The 24,685-nt window shown below is 53.2% G+C and overlaps 9 protein-coding genes across 9 annotated transcripts; 6 read left to right on the top strand and 3 right to left on the bottom strand.

Moving 5' to 3' along the window:
* Positions 1-164: 164 nt before the first annotated feature.
* Positions 165-1,280, top strand: J4E79_011196 (uncharacterized protein; the record flags this gene model as incomplete). Its single annotated transcript, XM_049360027.1, has 2 exons — positions 165-986; positions 1,038-1,280. The coding sequence occupies 2 exons, from the start codon at positions 165-167 to the stop codon at positions 1,278-1,280; spliced, it is 1,065 nt and encodes a 354-aa protein (XP_049205541.1).
* Positions 1,281-2,939: 1,659 nt separating this feature from the next.
* J4E79_011195 (uncharacterized protein) lies at positions 2,940-3,219 on the top strand (the record flags this gene model as incomplete). Its single annotated transcript, XM_049360026.1, has 2 exons — positions 2,940-3,033; positions 3,134-3,219. 2 exons carry the CDS (start codon positions 2,940-2,942, stop codon positions 3,217-3,219), a joined length of 180 nt encoding a protein of 59 aa, XP_049205540.1.
* A 2,568-nt stretch (positions 3,220-5,787) lies between these two features.
* On the top strand, positions 5,788-7,390 carry J4E79_011194 (uncharacterized protein; the record flags this gene model as incomplete). Its single annotated transcript, XM_049360025.1, has 6 exons — positions 5,788-5,830; positions 5,889-5,985; positions 6,042-6,193; positions 6,256-6,317; positions 6,370-6,735; positions 6,800-7,390. The coding sequence occupies 6 exons, from the start codon at positions 5,788-5,790 to the stop codon at positions 7,388-7,390; spliced, it is 1,311 nt and encodes a 436-aa protein (XP_049205539.1).
* A 255-nt stretch (positions 7,391-7,645) lies between these two features.
* Positions 7,646-8,231, top strand: J4E79_011193 (uncharacterized protein; the record flags this gene model as incomplete). Its single annotated transcript, XM_049360024.1, has 2 exons — positions 7,646-8,148; positions 8,207-8,231. The coding sequence occupies 2 exons, from the start codon at positions 7,646-7,648 to the stop codon at positions 8,229-8,231; spliced, it is 528 nt and encodes a 175-aa protein (XP_049205538.1).
* A 451-nt stretch (positions 8,232-8,682) lies between these two features.
* On the bottom strand, positions 8,683-9,831 carry J4E79_011192 (uncharacterized protein; the record flags this gene model as incomplete). Its single annotated transcript, XM_049360023.1, has 1 exon — positions 8,683-9,831. One exon carries the CDS (start codon positions 9,829-9,831, stop codon positions 8,683-8,685), a length of 1,149 nt encoding a protein of 382 aa, XP_049205537.1.
* Positions 9,832-10,682: 851 nt separating this feature from the next.
* J4E79_011191 (uncharacterized protein) lies at positions 10,683-14,335 on the top strand (the record flags this gene model as incomplete). Its single annotated transcript, XM_049360022.1, has 2 exons — positions 10,683-13,709; positions 14,237-14,335. The coding sequence occupies 2 exons, from the start codon at positions 10,683-10,685 to the stop codon at positions 14,333-14,335; spliced, it is 3,126 nt and encodes a 1,041-aa protein (XP_049205536.1).
* An 888-nt stretch (positions 14,336-15,223) lies between these two features.
* Positions 15,224-16,503, bottom strand: J4E79_011190 (uncharacterized protein; the record flags this gene model as incomplete). Its single annotated transcript, XM_049360021.1, has 2 exons — positions 15,224-16,088; positions 16,136-16,503. 2 exons carry the CDS (start codon positions 16,501-16,503, stop codon positions 15,224-15,226), a joined length of 1,233 nt encoding a protein of 410 aa, XP_049205535.1.
* Positions 16,504-16,917: 414 nt separating this feature from the next.
* On the top strand, positions 16,918-20,136 carry J4E79_011189 (uncharacterized protein; the record flags this gene model as incomplete). The annotated part of the gene is made up of 4 exons (XM_049360020.1): positions 16,918-17,100; positions 17,157-17,241; positions 17,293-17,573; positions 17,620-20,136. 4 exons carry the CDS (start codon positions 16,918-16,920, stop codon positions 20,134-20,136), a joined length of 3,066 nt encoding a protein of 1,021 aa, XP_049205534.1.
* Positions 20,137-21,232: 1,096 nt separating this feature from the next.
* J4E79_011188 (uncharacterized protein) lies at positions 21,233-24,388 on the bottom strand (the record flags this gene model as incomplete). Its single annotated transcript, XM_049360019.1, has 2 exons — positions 21,233-22,089; positions 22,150-24,388. 2 exons carry the CDS (start codon positions 24,386-24,388, stop codon positions 21,233-21,235), a joined length of 3,096 nt encoding a protein of 1,031 aa, XP_049205533.1.
* Between the last annotated feature and the right edge of the window lie 297 nt (positions 24,389-24,685).

Here is a 24,685-nt window from a genome sequence, read left to right as displayed (position 1 = left end):
GGGAAAAAGCGTCACCGCGAGTTGGCTCTCACCTTGAACACAGTCTTGAAAGCCCCACTGCGCTAGGGTAGTATAAAGTATCGACTCCGACCTGCAACTACCCTTCCTCTTCGTTCTCGCACATCGCTTGATATTATTGTCACCACTTCGACCGTCGCATCAACATGGTCGCACACAGTATCTTCGAAGCAGCAAAGCTCGTCCGAGCTCGCCATGCACCCCCCGCCGCCGCCGCCTCGCAAGGTGAGGCCTCCGATCAAATCGACACCGGAAAAGTCACCAAGACCATCGTGCGAAACCGCGGCCGTGTCGCCGGCAACTACGCGAAGACACGAAGCAGCTACGGCAGTTTCCAGCCGAACAGCATCGACTGGGCAAGCGAAGCCGATTGGCTGAAGCCATTCCTTGGTACCTCGCCGCCGCGCAAAGAGCCGATGATGCTGAGCTCGACCTTGAAGCCTGCCGCCAAGATCGTCTATATCTTGAAGCATGAGCTCGCAGATGATGACGCCATCGCTCTGCTCGCTGGTTGCGGTATCAGCGATAAGTCGTCCGATGAGTTTGCTCGCGCTAGAAAGCGGACAAGGGACTATCAGTCGGAGTTCCAGGCCGAGGTCATGAGCGATTTCATCTATCCTAGGGTAGCCATGGTCATATGCGAGTGGAAGGAACAGGCTGCGAATGCTGACAAGGCCGTCGAAGACCTCACTCCGGTTGAGCTCGAAGCTCTTTGGCAGGGCGACTTTGACAAAGACCCGGAACGTATGGCGGCCGCGATGTGGGGAGACGTCGGCAAGTCGATCCCTTGGGACAAGATCTACAACCTCGAGATCGGTACTGAAGACGTCAAGGCCAAGCTGAAGTCGGTGAGAGACATGTTCCGCGCCAAGTACGTGTTCGCTTGCGAGCAGACGTTCAAGATGCGTTACTGCGATCCTTCTACGCTTGAAGACGACGACGAGGCGCTCTCCTGGATGACTCCGGCTGTAAGTTCCAAATGAACCACTACTATGACTTCGGTATACTGACATCAGTAGCAACGTTGCTATGCCAAATGGCGCGGCTTCCGCCACGACGAGCGCTTCACCGATACTATCGTGGGCTATGCGAGCCTACCGGTACACGGTGGACCTCCGAATGATCGGAGGAAGCAGTCAAGTGCTATTGCAGTCCCAAAAATGAATGAGCACGACGCGGCGTTCATGGCCGCACTCTTGAACAGCGATTGGGAAGGCGAAAGCGAGGAGGACGACGAGGAAGTTGATATCTTTGCCGATTGAATATACCCTTGGCGCGATGTCACAACTGTGTTTGGGGACTACGACAGTGCTATGGAGAACAACTAGATAGCCGTTGTCTAGTTACGGCAAATACGGAAGAGCTGTGGGTGCACTTGCCCCCGCTGCCGAATGTACTTCCTCCCAGCTGATGACCGTGTTCTTGCCATGTTGATGTTGAATGTAATCTACTTCCCTCACGCCCCCTTCTACATCGCACCATCGACGCGTTCTGGTTGACGTCGACCAACATACATTGCACCAAGAGACGACGTGGATATTGCAGCCCATCGTTACCCCACACACACACATACCTTACTATTGCCTCTTTCACACTCCGTTCAGGTGCTTTACTTCGGGTACGTACCATCGAAGGCACCTTTATCAGTGTCCCTTCTTGTTAACGTTTCTGCTCTAGAAACACAACGACGACCCCCGCGCCATAACATGAGCATCGGAGACTTCAAGCTTGCGATGGCGCAATGGAATTTCTCGAAGTCGTAGGAGGACCAAGAGGCCAACGTCGTCGCCATCGCCGCCAAATTGATCTTCACCAAAGGTTCGACATGTTCTTTCAGGCGGGAAAAAGTTCTGGATCTCCCAACGTATGACCGGAGATTGCATGCAAGGTACGGTAGCGACCCTCGGAAGTGCTTGCCTCTGACAAAGCACCAGATTGACCACGCCACGCCATTTCCCAACACAGCAATCCTTTTCCCCTTGCAGAACGCATCGTACCAAGATTCGATACAACACTACAAAAATGTCCGCATCATCCCCAAACAAGCGCGTCGCATCATCGGAGAAGCAGCCAGAAGGCTCTAGGAAAAGGTCCAAGGACGAAGACTATCCGTCCCCGGACATTTCCCCAGTCGAGAACGACCCAAACAATAGGCCATGGGAAAACAAATACAATGCACCTGTGATACGGAGCGAGGCACCTCTCGCGGACTTCAAAGCCGCTATAGCGGACTGGAATTTCCAAGCGTCGTTCCGAGACCAAACGGACGCATGTTCACCAGTGAGCCACGTCCAGAGTCAACGAGTCGCGATAATTTCCTACCGTCGCATATTCTCTTTTCCCGACTTCTGCAAACATTGCATTTCTTTGGGTATTTATGACAATCAAGAATCATTCTATCTATGCTAATGTCAACCTGCCTGTTATAGTTGCGCGAAGTTCACCCATCGTCCCTTTCACTACTGCTATGGAGTCCGCTACTGTCCGCATAGATATCAAGAACATAAAGCAACGCCTTGTCTCCCTCGAAAAGCCGGGGAAACGGTCCTTCACGTCGCCGCAGCATCCGTAAACTCGATAGTCAAATTGCCGTATTGGCTTCAGATTCCGTTCCTCAAGATAGTCCCAAATCTCAACATGACATATACACCCGAGGTACCACTCCCACCTCGGATCGCATCCGTCTGGGTGACACGATCACCGACCAGAGGGGAGCGGAAAATCTGAACACCCTGGAGCCTACATAGACGTTGGGTCATATACTTTGCATATTTCCACCTTGATGTAGGCGCCAGACCTCTTCGATTTCTTCGCTGCGTGAGGTGGATGGGATTTCCAGCGACACAAAGATACGCCGTTTCAACGCGATCCGATGGCGGTTCCCATCATATCAGCGCAAGCCACAGCCGGAACGACCCACCATGGAAGGGGGTTTCGAGACGGAGTACGAGCAAGATCTACTCGCTGAATACAAGGACCTCATCGACCTTGACATACAGACACTCAGGGGCATTAGTATATGCCATGGAAAATTTTGTAAAGATCCCATTGGTGTTACATATTGGATCGCCGCATGAGAGCATTCTGGAAAACACAAGTATGTTCTTGTGTCTAGATGTATACTTCCTGGAGGCGCGTCTGCTGGGACTCCGCTTAGTGTTTGCCTCCAAGGAAGACGAGGAGTCAGAGGAGGACATGTGAGAAGCGGTGGGCAGAAAGAGCATCACGAGTACGATGTATAGTTTTGAAGTAGATATTTTCATACATTAGTACAGTATCAGGATGCTTGTAGTTGCCACGCTGAGATTCATTGCGTTCCTTGTGACATAGCATCAGCCATGTAGTCGGTAGAGTTCATGATGATCACGACTTTCTCGCTCCGTGGATGCGATGTGATCGCCAAAGCACATCATGGTCACGACTTCTTCGGTGCGCTGATTCGATGTAGTCGTCTTGCCATTGCCCTGCTTCACTCTGGTGTCCAAACGTACAGCGAAATCCTTTTGACTGTCATCATTTTGTGAAGCCACTCCGGCTGCACCAGAATCTCATCAACCTTCGTGTAGTGCGCTGTGAATGTGTACTTCGTCGCAAAGGCAGTGCCCATACCTGGAAATCCCAGCGCGGCAATGACAATTTGAGTCGCCGTGTTGACGGCGCAACGTAAGAGCCACTTCCAGCTAGCCTCGCTACCCCAAGGCCCGGTGCTGATGTCATAGAGGTATGTTTCGGCACGGTCGAAGTCCTCAGCGGGCTGCTCCGTCGATTCTTTAAACTTCCAGATAGCGTACATTTCTTTGATCTGGGCGTATCAGGGTGCTTTAAGCGTCGAGCACGGTGGTGGTAGGTAGTGAATTCGGCGCCCGCGAGTAACGTCCGCTCGGATGCGGTGTCGTGGTGACACTGATGGCGGTGACCGAGCTGGAGGACTCAGGGGTGTTTGACGAGAGCTTTCTACCCAGCAGATATTCGTATGTATGGCGAGTTGTTTGATGAAGGAAAGAAGTTGTTACACCAACTCATTTGATTCCAATAAAAGATTTTACCCACCACATGACGACCTCAGGCCAACTCCACATACTTCCGCTCCCCAAAATCACAATAATACCCAAACCCACGATGCGTCTCCACCAGCAACAGCGGTCTTAACCACTCCGGCACTTTCGGCACCACATTGTCCTCGTGATAATACACCGCCATCACATGATTTCTACTCGGTGTAGTCCCTCCAAAGTCGAAACCTAGCGCATCCACAATCCTGCGGATAGCCGTATGCAGTGCGCAGTCTAGAGACGACTTCCGCTCGTCGTCACTGGCCCACGGGCCTGTGCTTGTGTCGTAGAGGAGATGCTCTGCGCGGTCGTAGGTTGAAGGGGCTTGGTCTTCGGAGAGTTTGGGAAAGTCCCAGATGGTGCAGAGTGAGGCGAGGTCTGGCTCTGAGATGGAAATTGGCGTTGGACGGGGTGGTTGGGGAGGTTGGGGGTAGACGATGCGGCGGCGAGTGCCGTCGGGGAGTGTCTCGAATATTGGTCGGCGGCGTCTGGTGGTTCGGCTTGATTGAGGGGTTGGAGTTGGACTTTCCATGGTGGCCTTCCTTGGTCGGCGGCGTCTGGAAGTTCGGGTTGACGGAGGGGTTGGAGTTAGATTTGTCATGGTGGTCGTCTTTTGGGGTGGGGACGAATGGACTTGTGTTCGATATTGGTTTCCGCGGTGGTTTGAGGTGCGCTGAGGTCTATTTGAGCTTACAGCGTTCTACGCGCAGCACCGGCTTTATATACTCATAACTGTTCGATCGTAATTCCGGTAGGATTAGTGGGTTGGCATGTGGTCCTCGGTTCCGCTGTGACGCATAATGAGCAACGGGCCAATCTCAGCTTCTGGGTTGGAGATGACCGTATTCCAGCGTGTGAACCTTGGAAACGCTCGCAAACTCTCTGACATCTACGAATGCGACAACGCCCTCGAACCGCAATGAGCACTCACACGACACTCGTCGCAACACCCCCAACCGTAAGATGTCCAGGGCTCTTAGTCCTCCGCTGTCTCTTCATACTTAGTCGTCAAAGTACCTTCTTCAACATATCCTATCTGTGGTGTCAGCAGTGGTGCAAGGAAGTCGCTATACCTATACACGAATATTTGTTGGGTAGAAAGCTCGGTCTGGTTCGTAGCGGATACCGCTATCCTGGTTCTATTATGACGCATAGGGCGAACGAGCCAGTCGCAACTTTGGCGATCCCAACGAGATCCTACCTAGGTACATGAAGAAACTCGCAAATCAGGGTGGTCAAAAGAGGGACAAGCACGAAGGGCGCCGTCAATCGCGCCTCGACACGCGTACACGGCATGCGTTGGATGCGAAAGCAATGCGCCGGCGTTTGTTGGTCGATGCGGCAGTGCCCGCGGCTGACTCCGACTCCACCATGGTTATGATGGTGGTGAGGAGACAGTCTGGTAGAGAGCGTCTGGACATGCCGCTTTATTATTCACGGACGGGATATCACGTGCCCGGTTATTCCCGTCTCGGGCGTGGTAGCGTCCACCTAGTGCCAGGTAACCCGGGGTAATCGCGGAACGCCATCTAATCACGCCTCAAGCCAACGGGGCGGGCTACCACGCATCACGACACCGCCCAGGTGATGAATTCCTCGATACCTAGGTACAATCAGCGGCCCACCTACTGCATGCTTGCATCGCCTGTCCATCGCTCTCCACGATCGCGCGTCATCGTTGCGCCAACGTCGTAGCACAAACACCATCCTGTACACCATGGCCAGAAACATGAACAGCGACTTCCACGTCGCCATTGTCGGTATGCATGTCTACACACTAACCCATCTTCTATCCCAGATCACTAACAGGCCATCCAGGCGCGGGCATTGGTGGTCTCGCCCTAGCCATGGCGCTGCACAAGAAATGTGTTCCCTTCACCCTCTACGAGGACGCCAAGGAATTTTCAGCTGTGGGGTATGTCCTTATCACCATGGCCCTCACCTAGGCTTCCTTTGCTTACTTGATCCAAGTGCTGGTATCGGTTTTGCGCCCAATGGCATGGGAGCCATGGATCTGATTGAGCCTGGATTCCGTGCCTTGTACGAGAAGATTTGCGTAGGGAACAAGGGTGCTGACAAACAAGACATCTTTTTTGAGGGCATGCTTCTTAGTGAGGGTTTGGGTATGGAGATTTCCTGTGCTACGTCACTTCTCGATGTGTCTATTGCTAACGTGCTATTGCAGGAAAAGACCAAGCATGGTACGGCAAGTCGGCGTGGGGCCATCCTGATTTCGAGCGCAAGTCTGTACGTACTCCACCTCATCGCCATTAACACGAGTATTGCTGATTAGCACTAGGCGCATCGCAAGACGCTGCTTGATATCATGACCAGCTTCATTCCACGACAAAATGTCAAGTTTAACAAGCGCCTCGTCAACATCGAACAGCTGCCATCCAAACTTGTCCTTACTTTTGCCGACGGAGAAGTCGCAGAAGCGAGTATTCTTGCTGGCGCCGACGGCATCAAGAGCACAGTCCGCGAGCATGTCCTGAAGCCGCAGTTTCCTGATCAAGTAGCGCCAGTCTACGCTGATGCGTATTGCTACCGTGCTGTCTTTCCAATGGCTGATGCCGAAGCTGTTCTGGGCGATCTGACCGACGTAGCCAAATTCTACTTTGGCCATAAGCGCTGCGCAGTAACGTACCGGATATCAGAGGGAAAGGTAAGTCAGTACCCATGTCCAAGACCAAAAAAGATGTTCCCGTACTTATCGCTATCTCTTGTAGGAGTTCAACTACCTTTTGTGTGTCACAGATGGACAACGCTGGAAACTGGACAAAGCCGTGACAGAGACGGTCTCACATGAAGCCATGATGGCCGATTTCGAAGGACCAGGCGTCGACGACCGCTTCCGCAAACTTTTGGCCAAGGCAAGCCCAATCCGATGGGGCTTCTTCCACCACTTGAGGACCTCGACATACTACCGAGGCCGTGTGGCCCTTCTAGGTGATAGCGCACATGCGTCATTGCCATTTCAGGCAGCGGGCGCTGCTCAAGGCGTCGAGGACGCTCTGGTCCTTTCGAATATATTGGCAGAGCTTGTCAAGTCATCGCGACAAGAAGCAGATAGCGACGCCAACATCGTTGCTGGTCTCAGCGCGTACGACGCAGTACGAAGGCCACGCGCCCAGAAGCAACTGGAGCAGGCAGCTGAGGTGGCCCGTATGCTATTCTTCCAACACGAAGAAGCAGGGGACGATATGAGCAAGATCTTGCCTCGCCTTCAGCAAGGTCGATTTGACTGGCTCTGGTTTCACGACGTGCAGGGTGACGTAGACGAAGCCTTGTCGAGAATGCAAAAGCCGGACCTGGCGTAGCCGCGTCAAACCCGCTTGTTCCGCGATGCGCTAGCCCGATAACAAGCCCAGCAGTAAGTGCGGGGCAACACGGGTAACACTGACAGCTGGTAATGGGCGTGCTGGACTCTACGACTAGAATCTACACACGGGGCGCATCTCCCACTTTTGCTTACGAAATCGGTCAGTTGCCAGGCGCCTGAATTCACTACTGGTATTCTACTCCAACCCAAGCCAACACTCGCCATTCTCGGTCAATCCACAGCCCTCTACAATATGCCAGACACATCAGTGCCCTCCCGTCTGACGCAACTGCCACTAGGCGACGATGCGCCACGCTACAGCACTTCCCAACTACGCGACTACTTCCAGCGCGTCCGTCTCCCCCAGAAATATATGGATACGCCTGTACTGTCAGACAAGACGCTAGCCACTACCAAAGAGCATGGCCTTCCGTTTCTGCAGGCTCTGATGAGACATCACACCTGCAACGTCCCCTTTGAAAACCTCGAGCTCCATTACTCTACCCACAAAACCATCACACTCAACCCCCAGGCCCTATACACCAAGATAGTCACCCAGCGCCGCGGCGGCCGCTGCATGGAAAACAACACCTTCTTCGCCACCATGCTCCGCTCTCTGGGCTTTCATGTGCGCAATTGTGGCGGCCGCGTGTCGCGGGCCATGAGCCCATACCCAGAAGTCCGTCGGCAGCAAGCGGCCACATACGATGGCTGGAACCACATGCTGAATCTAGTCGGATTCGATGATGGGGGCTGGTACGTCGCCGACGTTGGCATGGGGGCTATGGGACCCAATCTGGCGTATCCGCTGCAGCATGGATTCGAAACGACGAGTATAGCTCCGAGGCTTATTCGCGTCCAGCGGCGCGCTATTGCGGAGTCGTATGGAGAGCATTCGAATGAGATGTGGTGTTATGACGTTTGCTATAATCCGAGCAGCAGCGATAAGGGTGAGGGTGAGAAGAAGTGGACGCCGGTGTATTGCTTTACGGAGACGGAGTTTTTGCCGCAGGATTACGAGATCATGTCGTGGTTTACGTCTACGAATCCGAGTTCTTTCTTTACGAAATATGTGACTAGTACGAAGATGCTCATGGACGATGCTGGAGAGGCGATCGTGGGTAGTGTGACGCTTTTTGAAGGCGGGGTTAAACAGAGTATTGGGCTTGACCGCGAGATTGTACGAGAATGTGCGACGGAGGAGGAGCGGATTGATGCTTTGAAAGAGATCTTCGATATAGAGCTGACGGAAGAGGAGAGGGAGGGGATACCGGTAGAACTGAGATTGGGTTAGATTAGTCGATGTAATAGCTCTTTTCCTTCTATCAGCCTCTCTAGATTCTCTGCTGTCTCTTCATACCATGTCGTTAAAGTGCCTTCTTCGACATAACCCATGTGTGGTGTGAGTAACACCCTGCTCTTGCCTTTGACATCCCAGTCTTCGGTACGCCATGGGCTGTCAGCTGGAAGGGGCTCGATGTCGAACACGTCGAGCGCGGCGCCACGAATGCGTCCCTGTCGGAGCGTGTCCAGCAACGCAGCTTCATCGACAAGCGGGCCCCGCGAAGTGTTGATTAAGAGGCCGGTTGGTTTCATCGACCCCAACTCCTGTGCGCCGATGATACCGCGTGAGCGTTCGCTGAGGACGTAGTGTAGGCTTACTACGTCGGATGATGTGAAGAGCTGTTGTTTGGTGACGACTTTGAATGTCTTCTCGTTTGCGTCGGTCATGCCACCACCTGTCACAGGCAGCCCGCACTCTTCAGCCAGCTTGTCGGCCTTCTCCTGTGTCAAGTTCGCACTCCAGCACACGACTTTCATGCCGAAAGCCAGCACGCCAACTCTTGCGACATGCGCTCCAATTCTTCCCAGGCCTACCAAGCCCAGTGTTTTGCCCTGTAGACCCATTGCGAGCTCCGTCTGCCATCCCGCCGGCACACCCTTACCCTTTACCACAGCATCATCCGCAGCAACGTTCCGCGCAAGCCCCAGTATAAGCGCCCAAGCATGTTGTGTCGTCGGATGCCCACCCCCCTGCTTAACCGGCAGCGACCGCGGAGACGTACCACTACCCTTCCCATCTGTCCTGCCCTTACCAGGCGCGGCGCACACCGTAATGCCCATATCCTTCATTGTATCCAGATCCCAACTCTGGAAGTTGCCGCCCGTCGCAAACACGACTTTGAGGTTCGGCAGTTGGCGCAGTAGCTCGCCGGGGAAAGGAGTGCGCTCGCGCATAGTGGAGAGAGCGGAGAAGGGTTTGAGGCGGTCGACGAGGGCGTTGCGATCGGCATCGGATGTTTTCCGGTGCGCGTACGACGGTAATGTGTCGGTAAATACGGTTGTCTCGACTTTTGAAGGGTCGATGTGGGCGAAGTGCTGGGCTGCTATGTTGTGGTAGTCATCGAGGACGGCGAGCTTGATGGGGAGGGAAGCCATGGTGCGTCTAGACAAGTGTGAAGAAGAACGGGTCAAGGATTGAAGATGGCGGGATGGAGAGAGACGGTGGAGGAGCATGGCGCTGTGGTTATATGATGCATCACCGCGTACCGCAGGTAGCTATCTCGGCACTTGTGTCGGAATGAACTGAGGGGTTCATTGGTGCCTGACTGGAGTTTAACTGTTTCATGAGATCCATCGGAAAAGCTCGATTAGAGCTGCTACTTTGCCGGCGACACCAAATAATGTTGGATTTCATTGCGCCGAGGAAATGCGCGGCTCTATTGTGGTGAGTACAAGACGGAAATGGTGGTTGATGTTCGGATAACGATGCGTGACCTCGGAATGTGCCGTGCTGGCTTACTAAGCCGAGCTGCTCGGCTTCGGCGCCCGGCTTCCTCGTCACTCCATCCTCCATCACTTCATCAACGCGCAGAACCTTCAGATCACGTCATGGGAGACAACACTGAACCACGCGCAATTTCGAGCGAAGAGATTATGCGTGATGATCCCCAGCTACTGCGGCGAAGCACGCTACCGTTACTGTCACGAGCTTGCCCTTTACGCGACATTGACATTCCACCAGCACATGAAGTTTGCGCCTGACGTGGGCGGCGGATGGTATAACCACCATTCGCGCGGCACTACTCTGTATCTTCACAGCTGTGTTTGTTCACTCGGTTTATTCCATTAACTCCATTCCAGGGGGCCGCATGCTTCAAGATAAGTACATATCACCAGAGCGCATGCTCGTCAATGACAATGCATCACTACCGGACCTGGTGCACTAATTGCATCTGTGTTTCCTCTTCTTTTGTTCTTTCTGCATACTACCGCAGCGCGGCATCAACATGGAACTTCTCTTGAGCATACTGACCTTATCGCTGAGCACCTATGCTCAGGCTTTCGACTTCGCTCTGGCAGCCCCCATCAGACGCAGCGAGCGTGCGACACCCACCGTAACAAAAACGATCTACCACACGGAAGTACGGAGACTGTCTACAAACTTCAAGGGCCCCAATGTTAGGAGCGAAAGCTTAGTGTCTGACTCCTCTGCATCTATTCCTGATGAGGTCTCCGAGGCTATGAACGGGGACACCGCGTCGTCCATGGCAACAGCATTTCTTTGGCCGAGGGGAGCAAGTGGACAGAAGCCTACAATTTCGCAACTACCAATTACCGGCGTGCCTGTAAGTTTTGACGCGAGGCAAGTCGGATTCGTACATTTCGACGATGACACCAAACGCGACGAGACCCTTCATCCCGGACCAAACATCGTCAATAGAAGGAACACCGACCTCTATCATATCAAGATCGATCTTGCATCTGAAGGCTACATTTCAGTGTTCATGTCCAACAGCACAGCCTCCGCGTTCTGCAAAAGTGAGGTAGAGCTGGACTCGGAGGGTGGGCCAAAAGGAGAACTACAGCTAGCTGTTCGGAATTCCACAAAGGTCGTGGCTATACCTGTGCACCAAGAAGCGGCTGATAGCTTCTGCCTCCATTTCAAGAACGCGGAGGGTGTCGACAGTTCACCGAGTGGCAAAGGTTCTGGGAGCTCAACGGCAATAGCCTCGGCATCGGAAGCAAAGACGTCAAAGATCTTACCCAGCGAGACAATGTCGGATACTGTGTCGAAGTCATCTAAGCACGCGTCTATGGTAGTCACCGCTTCGGAGACTGACACTGATGATTCGGCTTCAGCAACATCCGCGACCTTGACCGACAAGACCACATCTTTGAACACCTTCGATATTACTCATGAGATAGAGACTTCGAAGTCCACAAAACATGTACCTACGGAGGAAACAGCCTCTGAGTCAGGATCTGCTACCACTGATGAAGGTACAGATATGACCGTGTCTAAGACATTAAAAGCGGACGACAGCAGCAGTGGATCCGAGGCATCAAAGTCTTCAAACCACAAGTCCACGTCTGTAACGGCTTCGGAAAGTGACTTGGATACTTCGGAATCAGCAACTGATGTGTCTAGCAAGCACAAGACCAAATCTACAGCTAGCGAAGCCGACGAAGATTCTTCAAAGACTGTCGAAGCTTCAGGTACGCCAACGGTGTCAAAAGCTGCGAACGCCGACCCTTCTGAACCCGAAGAGAGCGCCTCACCTTCGACCAAGGCAAAGTCAAAGACTTCCGAGGCTACTGAGACTGAGGAAATGCCCGAATCTGCAACGTCGGTCCAGGAGTATCGGGGTCCAGCTGTAGACCCTGCAAACCCTGCTGACCTAGACACATCCACGACGCCCAAGGCCACACCAGCCGCTGTTCCTGTCAGCACAACTACGGACGAGCCGTTTACTGAAGCAAGCATAAACTCGTTTTACTCGTATATCAAGAGCTTTGTAGAGACTGCTCCAGACCCACCATCAACCGCACACATTGCTGATCAGACTTCGATCAAGACTACCGACTCTTCGAACGGGGCTTTGCGACGTGGTATACTAATAGCGCCGACGCCGGCTTTGATAGGTGTCAGAGCAGAAACGTCTTCTCACTCTACGGATAACAGCATGACATATACCTCCGACTATAGCTGGAAGAGTGCCGTCTCTACTGCTATAGCTTCCACCACGGCGTCGAGTAACGCGGCGATCGGTAGACTGAAACCACCTTCACTACTCTGGCGCATGTGGTACCCTGCGACTACCACCAAAGTCATTCATTCGAGAAGCTTCAGTGGGCCCGGTGAAGAGCCTGAGCAGGAAGATGAGGGGTTTTTCAATATCGATGTAGAAGATGGAGAGCCTACGAGGGTTAGTTCCGGTACTGATGGAGTCGAAGAGGAGACGGCCGTTGCTACGAAGCTTGCGCACAAGCAAGAGGATAAAGATGAGGATGATGAAGGTATTGATGCGAAGGATGGAGACGAGGAAGAGGAAGATGAGCTACCAGTTGATGGGGAGATAATACCTGACGAAGAAGTCGAGACTGATGAAGGAGCGGCTGGAGATGACGAGATGCCTACGTCTACGAAGAGCAAGGCGTCACATACCAAGACTGCAGCAGATGAGGAAGATGACAGCGCGCCAACTACCGACACATCTACGGATGTTGAGGAGAAGGTCACATCCACCAGGAAGAAACCGACGGATACGGGTGATGAAGCCACGCCGACTGCTACCGCACCCGAAGACGTCGAAGAAAAGTCGACATCCACCAAGTTGAAACCCGTAGAAGACGATGACGAAGCTACAGCAACTGTCACTGCATCTAAAGATGTCAAGGAAAAGGCAATGTCGTCGAAGACAAAACATGCAGACGACGACGAGGAAGCTACAGCTACTTCCAAAGCAGCCGATGATACCCCGCTTGAAGAAGACGATGCACCACCCAACGGCGACGATGAAGAGTCCCAAGTCGACACTTCCGCCGACGACACCACCACAAGCACTTCCCACAAAGCCAAATCCACGAAAACCGCAACATCCAACGCAGACGATGAAGACGCAGACGGGGAATCTGCCACGACCTCCACCTCCAAATCCAATTCCCCTCACAAATCCAAAACCCCAATCCCCTCCCTCGCCTCAGGCGTCTCCTTCGCCTTCCCCTCCACCACCCCAAACGCCACACCAGTTCCCACACCACTTGCTGCACCCCCTCCTGTTCCAACGGGAGTAGCGCCCATGCCAACCCAACCCATAATCTGGGACCCAGACTGTCCCCAGATTTCCACATCGACGTTAACGGCGGAGAATGGGGTTACGACGGCCGTGCCGGTGACTGTGGGGGTGGGCTGTTGGCGCACGCTACCTCAGTCTGAGAGTGGTGGGAATGGAGATGGAGGGAACGAGACGAGTGGAGCAAACGGGCACATGATCAAGAGTAAAGCGTGGAACATCCTGAGTGACAAGCAGAATGTGAAGTTGGGGGTGGTGTGTTGGATGGTTATTGGGGGGATTTTTTGGCAGTAAGTCGCCCCCTATCCCCTGTACTCATCCTTCATCCCACTTCTTAGTCCTTCTATGTAGTACTGACCTATTCTATCGCTGCTTAGGTGGTTTGTAGGCCACATCCAATTCCTCCACGGGGAATGGCATCTCGGCCGGACGTTTGTGTGGTATATCCTCGGTCTGGAGATGTTGGGTATAGGGCGTCGGCTAGGAGAGAGGGCTAAGGAAGCACAGAAGGTGTGGGAGAAAGCGGAGAGGGAACGAGAGAGAATTGAGCGGTTAGCTAGGTTGGGTGGGTGAGTGGGGTGGGTCGAGTCGGTGCTTATGATTCGTGCGTGGCTGATCAGGCTGAGGTGCCGAAATCTGATCTGTAAGATGCCACTTCATGGCGATAGTCTTTTGATGCGATGCGAGTTGTGTTATTCTATGCGTATATACAAAGTTCTATAATATAATCAATCTATAATTGGGTATCATATGCAAACAATTCTCAGACTGCGAACAACACGCCTCTCCTCTCAGGCGAAACTGCCCTACCCTTCCCTTTCCTATCAGCCAGCCCTTACACCAACTCTCCTACCCAGCCCGAATAGATGCAGTCGTTTGTTGCTCACATTCTCGGAACAAAAGCAGCAAACGACTGCATCTACGTAGGCTAAGCAGCAGTGTTGGAAGAGACGCTGACGGTTGCTTCTACTGCCTTTGCCCTCTGCCCTCTTAGTCTAGCTCTTATCCCAACTATCCTATCCAGCCCAAGTAAATCCGCCAGTTGCCCTATACTCCCTCAGAAGTAGCGTGACATTGCCAAGAGAAAGATTCACTTCGACAATATCACGCAACTTCCGAGAACGTATGAAACAAGCGTTGTATCTACCCATGCTGAGCAGCGGCGTTGAAAGAGACGTCGAGGGTTACTTCTACTGTCTCTGCCCTCTGCCCTCTTCTCTCTCCCCTCTCAGTCCAATCTCCCACTCCAACACTCCCACCCAGCCCGAGTATATCCACCAGTTACCAGTAATCCCTCAGTAGTAACGGGAGGTTTTCAAGTGAAAGATTCACTTCAAAACCCCCCATTACTTCCGAGAACGTATAAAACGAAAAAGCGGATTTACTCAAGCTGAGCAGCAGCGTTGGGCGAAGAAATGAGCGATTGATGTAGTCTCCCCCACCAGGGGAGGCGGAGGGGCGGTGGTGGAGGTCAAAACTTTCGCTCCCTCGTCGTACAATTCCCCTGAATATCAACCCGGAGGTTTGAATGACATGTACGCGATATGGTGGTAGCATCTCCTATGTAAGACAAGGCGAGTCACCTTAAGATGATCTGAGGTCACTCGTCTTGTCCCACATAGGAGGTGCTACCACCATATCGCGTACACCCCACGCAAGCACCCGAGCGGAGATTGATGCAGGTTGTTGACTCCTTCTCTTGCTTTTCTCGCACTACGCGCCACGCACCACTCAACCAACGTCTTCCAAGCTCTTCAGGTAAGCAAAATCCTCGCATCCTCATGCATAATCATAACCTCCTCGTTCTCGAAACTATACTTCCGCCTCACAATTTCAAACACAATAAGCCCCGCCGCGGTACTCGGGACTTGTTTGATCGTGCTCATGAAGAAGTCTCTGTAAAGATACTTCCTCCACCCGCCCGCCCTTTTCGCTAAAACCTTGCACTGAGCAAACGTTTCTTCGTAGGCGTGGTAGTAGCGGCGGACGATATGACTAGGCTTGTTGTCTTGGTGGGCCTGGAAGTCCAGGGCTTCGAGACGCCGGTAATGGACGTCTTGGATTTCGGTCAAGGGGTGCTGGATGAGTTGGGAGGTGATGGACGCGGAGACGCCGGCGAGCAGGAGGAACATGGGTTCGAGCATGTAGTGGGGGCGGATGACGGGGCGGTCGTCGTGGTCTTCTTGGAGGTAGGGGATGGATTTCTCGAGGAGGGTGTCGCGCGTTCGACTTCCGTAGTAGCGGCTCACGAACTCGAGGTAAGCTTGGCTTTTTACTGTTTCGAATGTGCCGAAGAAGACGGCGGCGCCGAATGCGTCTTTCATGAAAGAAAGAGACCAGCCGGCGAAGATGCCTTGGACGCCGATGGAGCGTAGTTTGTGTCCGGCGTAGTGCCACATTGTCTTGTGGCGGCCTTCGAGGATGTCGGCGGTGCGGAAACGGGTTTGCAGGGCGTCGAAAGGGGCGGCGATGACGGATTGGCATGAGCCGCCGATAAAGCCTGCGGCAAAGGTTATAGATGGGGGAGGGGGCGGGTAGACGCGTTTGGTCTGGTAGGACGAGGGTTCGTGGAGGGCGGAGAGGGAGTGCAGGTAGGCTGTGTAGAGGACGGCGCCGATACTGGGGGGTGTTAGTATAGGTGTGCTGGTAGGAGAGGGGTCACATACCAAGTATTTGCCATCAGCGGTGGCAGCACCTGCTTCGGAATAAACCCCCATCCCTCAGTCCGTATCGCATGCGCCAATACGGCCGGTGTAGTCATCCTCCACGACCACTTCGCATCCGCCATGACATGCGGATTTATCGCCCTCGCATAGCTCATGTAGTCGATTCTCCCCCTGAAAAAGGCTTTCACGGGTGCTCGAAAGTAGAAGGCGACCATCCTCGCTGCCACGGCGCGCATACCAGCCGCCTGCACACCCGTCGCTGGTGCCTTATTGGGGGCCTGCGGGGCGTCAGGCGTAGTTGTCGTAGTGTCATTGGAGGCATCGCTTCGGAGAGAGACTCCAGCGCGAGGACTGGAGCCGGTCGTCATCGCATAGTGTTGGTGGTGGGTGTGTTTTGCGAATGCATGAGAGGGGTGGTGATGGTTTTGAGATGGATACGGCAGGCGCGTGGGATGGTCACAAGATGGGAGTGACTTTGGCGTGACCAAAATGCGGGAGTCTACAACAACAAAAGATGACCAAAGTATGTACAAGAAGAAAACGTGACGTTGAAAAGTGTTGCCTAGGAAGATGTGGGGTTTATCAATGCCAGCTGTAGAGAGCTTTGCTAGGTGAGGTTGGCGCTAGTATGATTGTGGAGTTGAGAGGCGCACGGCCCCCCAGCGCGTACCTCGCGTCGCATCATCCTTTCGCGACTTTCTCATCGCTGCCTTCTCCCTCCCACCTTCTCCCTCGCAGCTACGCCAAACCGCCTGGAGGATATCTTCAGCGCATCCTCAACCATGGCGGAGAACGACATTGTCATCGACAAGGCGCTATTCCACGAGCGCCTCAACGCTCTCGTCACCAAGTGGAAGGCCGACAAGCGCTCCGGCGACGCTGTTTTTCAGGGCGCAAGCTCTATCGCGACCCTTGTGGGCAAGGCGAGCGAGCCGGGAATCTATTTGAAGCCCGCAGCGTTCCAGGTAAGATTGCGCATTTCGACATGTGATGAACGGACAGTGAGCTGATGAGACGCCAGCTATGGCTGCTAGGCTACGAGTTTCCCGCGACGCTCTTCATCCTGACCCCCGACCTCCTCCAAATTGTTACTACGAAGAAGAAGGGTGAGTCTGCGGCCACTACTTGAGTTTGAGCCCATTCACTAATGAGGATAGCTTCCTACCTTGAGCCACTCAAAGGTGGCAAGGTGCCGGTTGAGATTCTCGTCCGCGGCAAGGACGCCGAAGAGAACAAGAAGCAGTTCCAGACATGTCTCGAGACGATGAAAAAGGCCGGCAAGAAGGTGGCGGTGCTGAAGAAGGACAACGCCAACAACGCCTTTGCGAACGAGTGGAAGGCTGCATTCGACGAGGCTGGCTTCAAGGAGGAGGACCAGGTCGATCTGGCCTCCATCATGTCCAACGCCGCCTTGTCCGTCAAGGACGAGAAGGAGCTGGTAAGTCTGATCGCACAATTCCGCACTGGCATTACTGACGTTTTAGCGAACCATCCGCGACGCCGCCCGCGCCTCGAGCGCCCTCATGTCCAACTACTTCGTCGAAGAAATGTCCGACATCCTCGATTCCGAGAAGAAGATCTCCCACCGCGCCCTCGCCGACAAAGTCTCCAACAAGATCGACGACGCCAAGTTCTTTGAGAAGCAGAAGCTATCCAAGACATTCGACTCGATGCAGCTCGACTGGTGTCTGCAGCCGACCATCCAGAGTGGCGGCTCATACGACCTCAAGTTCGCGGCCGAACCCGACGAGAACAACCTGCACGCGGGCGTCATCATCTCCGTCCTCGGTCTGCGCTACCAGACATACGGCGCCATGATCGGTCGCACATTCATGGTTGGACCCAACAAGGAGCAGGAGACGGCCTACAAGCTGCTCTTGGCGATTCACGACCTGGTCATCAAGTCGATCAAGGACGGCGTTGTGGCCAAGGACGTGTACAACAAGGCGCTCGCGCATCTCAAGTCGAAGAAGCCAGAGTGGGAGAAGCACTTCCCCAAGAACCTCGGTTACGGTATCGGTACCGAGAACAAAGACTCTTCGCTGCTCCTGAGTGGCAAGAACACCCGTGTCCTGAAAGACGGCATGACCTTGGTAGTTCAGACTGGTCTGTCAGACCTCGAAAACAGCAAGCCACAAGACAAGAAGAGCAAGAACTATTCGCTCGTCTTGGTAGACACCGTCCGTGTCAGCGCCGGCGACTGCGCAGTCTTCACCAAGGACACCACCTCAGATCTGGACGCTGTCTCTTTCTTCTTCGATGATGAAGAGGAGGAGGCCAAGCCCAAGGTCAAGAAGGAGCGCCCAGCTATCGCCCAGACGAACATCACCAAGACCCGCACACGCCACGAGCGAACAACAAACCAAGATGCCGAGAAGGAGGAGCAACGGCGGCAGCATCAAAGAGAGCTGCACGCCAAGAAGCAGGAGCAGGGTCTTGCCGAGTACAGCGAGGGCGCAAAGTCTCTGAACGGCACAGAAGAGAAGAAGTTTAAGAAATTCGAATCTTACAAGCGCGACAACCAGTTCCCCAGCTCAGTCGCCAACTTGGAGATTGTAGTCGACAAGAAGAACCTCACTGTTCTTCTCCCGATCATGGGCCGACCCGTACCCTTCCACATCCACACCATCAAGAACGCATCGCATACCCCCGAGGCGGACTTCACATCTCTCCGCATCAACTTCCTCTCACCAGGTCAAGGTGTTGGTCGAAAGGACGACCAGCCGTTCGAAGACCCCAACGCACACTTCATTCGTAGTTTGACCTTTAAGTCGCACGATGTCGACCGCATCGACCAGATCACCAAGGACATCACAGAGCTGAAGAAGGACGTTGTGCGACGAGAGACTGAGAAGAAGCAGATGGAGGACGTCGTTGAGCAAGACAAGCTCATCCCCCTCAAGACCCGCAAGCCACACATGCTCGACCTCATCTTCATCCGCCCCGCGCTCGACGGTAAGCGCATCCCCGGAAGTGTCGAGATCCACCAAAACGGTCTGCGCTACGTCCACGGCAACGGCACAGCCAAGATCGACGTCCTCTTCAGCAACATGAAGCACCTCTTCTTCCAACCCTCACAACACGAGCTCATCGTCATCATCCACGTCCACCTCAAGAACCCAATAATGCTGGGCAAGAAGAAGACCAAGGACGTCCAGTTCGTCCGCGAAGCCACCGAGATGCAATTCGACGAAACAGGCAACCGCAAGCGGCGCCACAAGTTCGGCGACGAAGAAGAATTCGAGCAAGAACAAGAAGAGCGCCGCCGCCGCGCAGCTCTCGACAAGGAATTCAAGAACTTCGCCGAGAAGATCGCCGACGCCGCCCGCAACGAGAACGTCAGCGTCGACATCCCTTACCGCGAGTTGGGTTTCAACGGTGTCCCATCCCGCTCCTCCGTCCTCGTTCAACCCACAACAGACTGCCTCGTCCAACTCACTGAACCCCCCTTCACCTGCCTCACCCTCTCCGAGATCGAAATCGTACACTTGGAACGCGTTCAGTTTGGTTTGAGGAACTTCGACATGGTGGTTGTGTTTAAGGACTACAACCGGCCTCCCGTGCACATCAACACCATCCCCGTCGAGTCTCTCGACCCCGTCAAAGACTGGCTCGACAGCGTCGATATCCCGTTCACAGAGGGTCCGTTGAATTTGAACTGGGCCACCATCATGAAGACCGTTACGTCGGACCCCCACCAGTTCTTCGCTGACGGCGGATGGAGTTTCCTCTCCAACGAGACTGATGACGAAGGCGACGGCGAGGAGGAGGAGGAATCCGCGTTTGAAGTCAGTGAATCCGAACTCGCTATCTCGGATGAATCCTCCGACGAATCGGACTTTGATGAGAACGCTTCCGAGGAGATGTCAGATGAGGGCAGTGAAGATGAGTTCTCAGAGGGAGAGAGTTGGGATGAGCTGGATAAGAAGGCGGCGAAGAAGGATAAGGAGGCCGCGGCTGATGCGAGTGAGGATGAGGGGAAGAAGAAGAGGAAGCGCTAGTATGCTGAGCGTGCGTCGAAGAAGGACAAGGCTAGGAGGTTGAAGAGGTTGAGAATGGAAATGTTTGGGGGGTCGTTTCATGAGTTGGTCGAGAGGGATAGGGCGGAGAGGGATAGGCTGGAGAGGGGGGAGTACCTATGATCCGAGTACCTATGATCCTCCAGCTCCTCCTCCGACTTGGGTTTTTGGATTTATGTACGATTAAGATCCTTCACCGCTGGCTGTTTACCTAAGGGATGGTAGTGGTGATGGTGATGGGGATTGGGGGTTTGTAGCTAAGGCCTGGCTTTCGTTTGAAGGAAACTTTTTAAAGCGGGAGTTGTTCCTCAAGCAATAAAGTTTTAATCTGAGATGTGCGAGGTGTTTAGCTCTTTTCTGTGTTGTGCTGGCGTCTTTTGTCTTTCGCCCTGCCGGCTTTACTTGATTCACGCACAGTAGTGCCTGCGTGTCCATGTCTGACGCCTTCTGCAATGAGTTGGCGTTGTCGCTGTGATGCTAGACAGCGACGCTTGCGTTTCTACGGTGCAGACACTATTCTGTGACGGATGGAGGTAAGAATCTTGGTAAGTGATAGTTCCACATTCTACGCTAGACATATGTTTTATTCATGCTTCTAACAAGCAGAAAACTTGAGACATACAACGACTTGGTAAGTTCTAGCATGCGAGTAAGCAGATTCTAATCCTCCGCGATATCCTCTTCTTCAGAACCGGGTTTGAGATCAGGCGTTCTGCGGCTTCTACTAATTGTTCGGCTAGCGCTGGCTGTGCGGAAAGTTGAGTGTGCTTTTGAACGCGCGGTATGATGATTAATAGGACTTGGGGTGTGTATGTTACTGTTATAAATAGCTGTGTTGGCTTTCATTTCAGGTGTGCGATGACAGGAATAACGTGGACGTCAGGATATGTGGACATTTGGATATATCGCGCGTATGTGCACTGGTGGGATTGCGTATTCAGAGCTTTTGCGCGCGCGTAAAAGGCAAGGCCAAGAAAGGTACGTCGATAAGGCGAGTACTGATAACGAGAAACAGGGTTGAAGCAGACGCGGTAAGATTTCCTCGTAAAGTTGAAGGATTGGAAGATAATGAATGGAGCTAGAAGACATTGCGGTCGATAGTGGTTTCCAATCCACCCGTTCCACCCATTTCAGCATCAATGGGTTGTTTAGCTTCGAGCTTTGAAGCCTCCGCTGATTTCCCTTTGCCCTGCTCTGCTTTCGCTAGCGGTGGCGATGATGGGTCGCGTTCCACCTTGTGCATGTGTTTGTCCCAGATGTGCCATACGAGATCTTCAACATCCATAAAAACCAGCTTGGCATATGTGGATGTATCAGACTCAACATCCCAAAAACCCGGATCGGCAAATGCGAATGTATAAAACCTTAAACATGATATGCACGCCAGATTGTTACGGCTTTTGTAAAAGGGGTCTTTTAAATGGGTCTCGAAGTGTGTCCTAAATGGGGGATAATCTTCCCAGATAGTTGGTCCCTTTTTGCATAACCTCGAAATGCCGGGACATCCGGATCGCACGTCAGGCTCATAAGGAATCTTCTTTCTTCTTTTCGCTTCCTGTGTTACGCGGCGCCACTTTCGAGCAACCCAGCGCTCGAGCAAGCCGTGTGGTAATTGTCTGCGGTGGATGATGCCTAAATCCATCAGAACGCGATTCCATTGATGAGACGCCCGGCTCGGTATCGGCCTTTCTGGCAGAGTTTCGTCCACCTTGTTGAGCGAAGATTTTGGAGCCTCAAGCTGAAATCTCTTGTGGTATATGGAATCTGCAGACTGGTCTGTCGTCCGTGGGTCGTCCATGTCAGGCCCTGTGTCGATGTGATCAACACTTCTGATTGATGTACGACTCTTCTCAGACTCAGAGTCCGAGCTTTGTGATCCTTCGCCACTTTCTGACGGGTCTGCGATACCAGGGTGCCCTATCTTTGACTCCAGGCCTATATTGGTGCGATTCAAAAACGGAAGAACTGGATTGGTAAAAGAGTCTCGCCCCTGACCTAAGAGCCACTCTGGCGCCGGAATATTCTTCACTGTGTGTTTAGAGACGTCACCTTGCGGCACACCGGACTGTGTACCTTTGCGTCCTTCCTCTGGCATCTGTATTGGGAATCCCAGGGATGCAGGTTGTTGCTCTTCGGACTTTTGAGCAGCGGTTGGCTCGTATTTCTGTGGTCCAGGGAGGGTTGAGATCGGTGCTGGGGTCATATCACGTCGTATAGCAGATTGTGGGTGTAATTCTGCGAGTACCTGGCCTTTTTGTGGCTGATCAGTCGAATCGAAGCCGCCCGTCTCTGACATTCTGTTGCCGTGCAACGAATCTGGGGGCTTGGCGCTAGTCATAACGGGGTATTCGTCATCGGCGGAAGTCGAAGCTTCTACGACCAGACGCGGCGGAGAAGCTTCCTTCTTACCGGTGTCCTGTTGTAGCTGTTCAGGTGGTATGCAGGCACTTGGCTGATCAAGTGTCGGAGGCGTTATTAGCGGCGGAATCATAGTCTCGCTGATCGGAACTGTAGCCTTTGACTCTTTTCGAGCCTCCAGATATTGGGTAACTGTAGGCAGGAAGAGCAGCTTGACAGCATCTAGATGGAATGGCTGGTGGAACTCGAATCGGTATGCTGGCCTGTAAGAGGCGGTTCGTTTTGGCTGTGGCACTGCACGATTCGGTGGAAGTCGCTGTGCTCGACCGTTCTGTCCCAAAGGCAGATGTGGCTGCGTCTTTGGCAAGTTGGCGCTATCGGAGGAATTTCTGCTGTTACTTGGGTGAGGTGATCCGGGATTGGGCCCAAGATGTTGATCAGCTAGGCCAACCGCTCCATGGGATGATTGTGAAGATCGTGCGGGGGTTTGCGGAGGTAGCGATCCTCCTGAGCCACCATGTCCACTATCGGTATCTGATATCCTCCCAGGCTGTTCTTCATCTGGTCTCGACAAGATCAGAGCTGGATCTTCGCTCGCCTCTTCTACATTTGAGCCAAAGCAGCAACTCGACGGGGACCGCGAAAGCAATGAGAAGATGAAGTCCGGGAATGAACTATTCTCGGCGTCATTATAGAGGCTCTGGAAGCTCCAAACGACTCGAAGGAGAGTAGCGAGCGAGACCACGACGGCAATTATCTGACCGATCGAGTTGGCGTTGGAGCTTGGTTGGAGGTTGTACTCTCCAATGGTAACTTCGGCAACTACCATAGACGTGAGCGAGTATAGAGCGTATGCCGTATACGATACTGATATCGTCGCAGAGTATTGTCTATACAGCAGGCCAGCCTGTAGAGTAGCCTTTGTTACTTGTCGATTTGAATCCCGCAGTTCACGCGCTAGAGCTATAGCCTTTTCCCAATACGTCTTTGGCTTTGTACCATCGCGGTTCAAGATTGGAATGCGCCCTTCTTTCTCAGATCTGTGGAACCACTCGGCGTTGTACAAAGAATGGAAGGACGAGTGGATCCACATCATCCAGCGAAGCGTGTAATAGATCCAGAAGAGAGAAAGCTCGTTACCGGAGAAGGCGTTACAGTCGCTTAACCTGGACCACCAGAAGATAGTAAGACACTTGCAGTCTTTCGATGCGAAGCCTCCCTTGGTGAACTTGACTACCAGCACTGGCAGGAATACTAGACCGAGGATCTGGGCTGGTATGAGTATGAGCACCTGCCATCGAGCTGCGAGGGTCTGTTTGGCAGTGACAGGGATGAGTAGAGCGATATTTTGGGCGTCCAAGATGACTGCGCCGATCGCCGCATCGACGGATGTCAATGTCTTTTTGTACATCTGTACAATAATGGCGATGGCGAGGGAAACATGTGTGAGGATCAGGCCGCCTGCAACTTCTTTGATTGCTGTCTCTTTCTTATGCAGGTGGCCCGAGCTACTGATCAAGATCAGCATTGCAATTTGTCCCCAGATAGAGGCGCGTACGCCGACGCCACTGATGTCGGCATCCGGCTTCGTGCTACATGCATTCTCTGTGGCGCGATATGTGTCGCTTGCGCCAGAGAAAAGCACGGATACTATCACCACACTCAGTGTAGTAAAGAGGAGCGGGATGAGAGCTCGACTTATGTCAGCCTTCATAAGAAGTCTTTTCGCTTTGCTGGTCAATGATGCGTCAAGAGGTGGCCCAGGGTTTTGCTCAAGTGGCTCATTTTCGAGATTCGTTGGCGATAGGTTTACCTTCGTCCTGAAGAATACTATGTCGCTCGCAATGTTGATGATCTGGAAGAGTAGCCTGATCATGCGGGTCAGCGATCAGATCTTGTCAAAGCCAGAACAAGCCGTACAACAAAAGTAGCGCCGTAAGCCGCGGCTGCCATCCAATCGCCATATTACATATCCGTTGTCCAAATCTAGTCGCCAGTTACTGTAGTCAGGATATAAGATTGCGTGAGTGATTCGGAAGCGAGGTCGAAGAAGGTCAGAATGGAGGCATTGTCAACCCTAACATGTCAACAATGTATCTGCTAGGGGAGCTAAAGTCTCAGCTGAAGACAGCTGAGTTCGCGTACAAGCCTTTCGAAAGGCGCGGGGGCTGCA

Source organism: Alternaria viburni (assembly GCF_023758015.1).
Source record: "Alternaria viburni strain BMP 2772 chromosome Unknown scaffold_38, whole genome shotgun sequence".
Classification (NCBI taxonomy): domain Eukaryota; kingdom Fungi; phylum Ascomycota; class Dothideomycetes; order Pleosporales; family Pleosporaceae; genus Alternaria; species Alternaria viburni.
The sequence above is the reverse complement of the archived record's forward strand: the minus strand, read 5'-3'. Positions and strand labels throughout refer to the sequence as shown.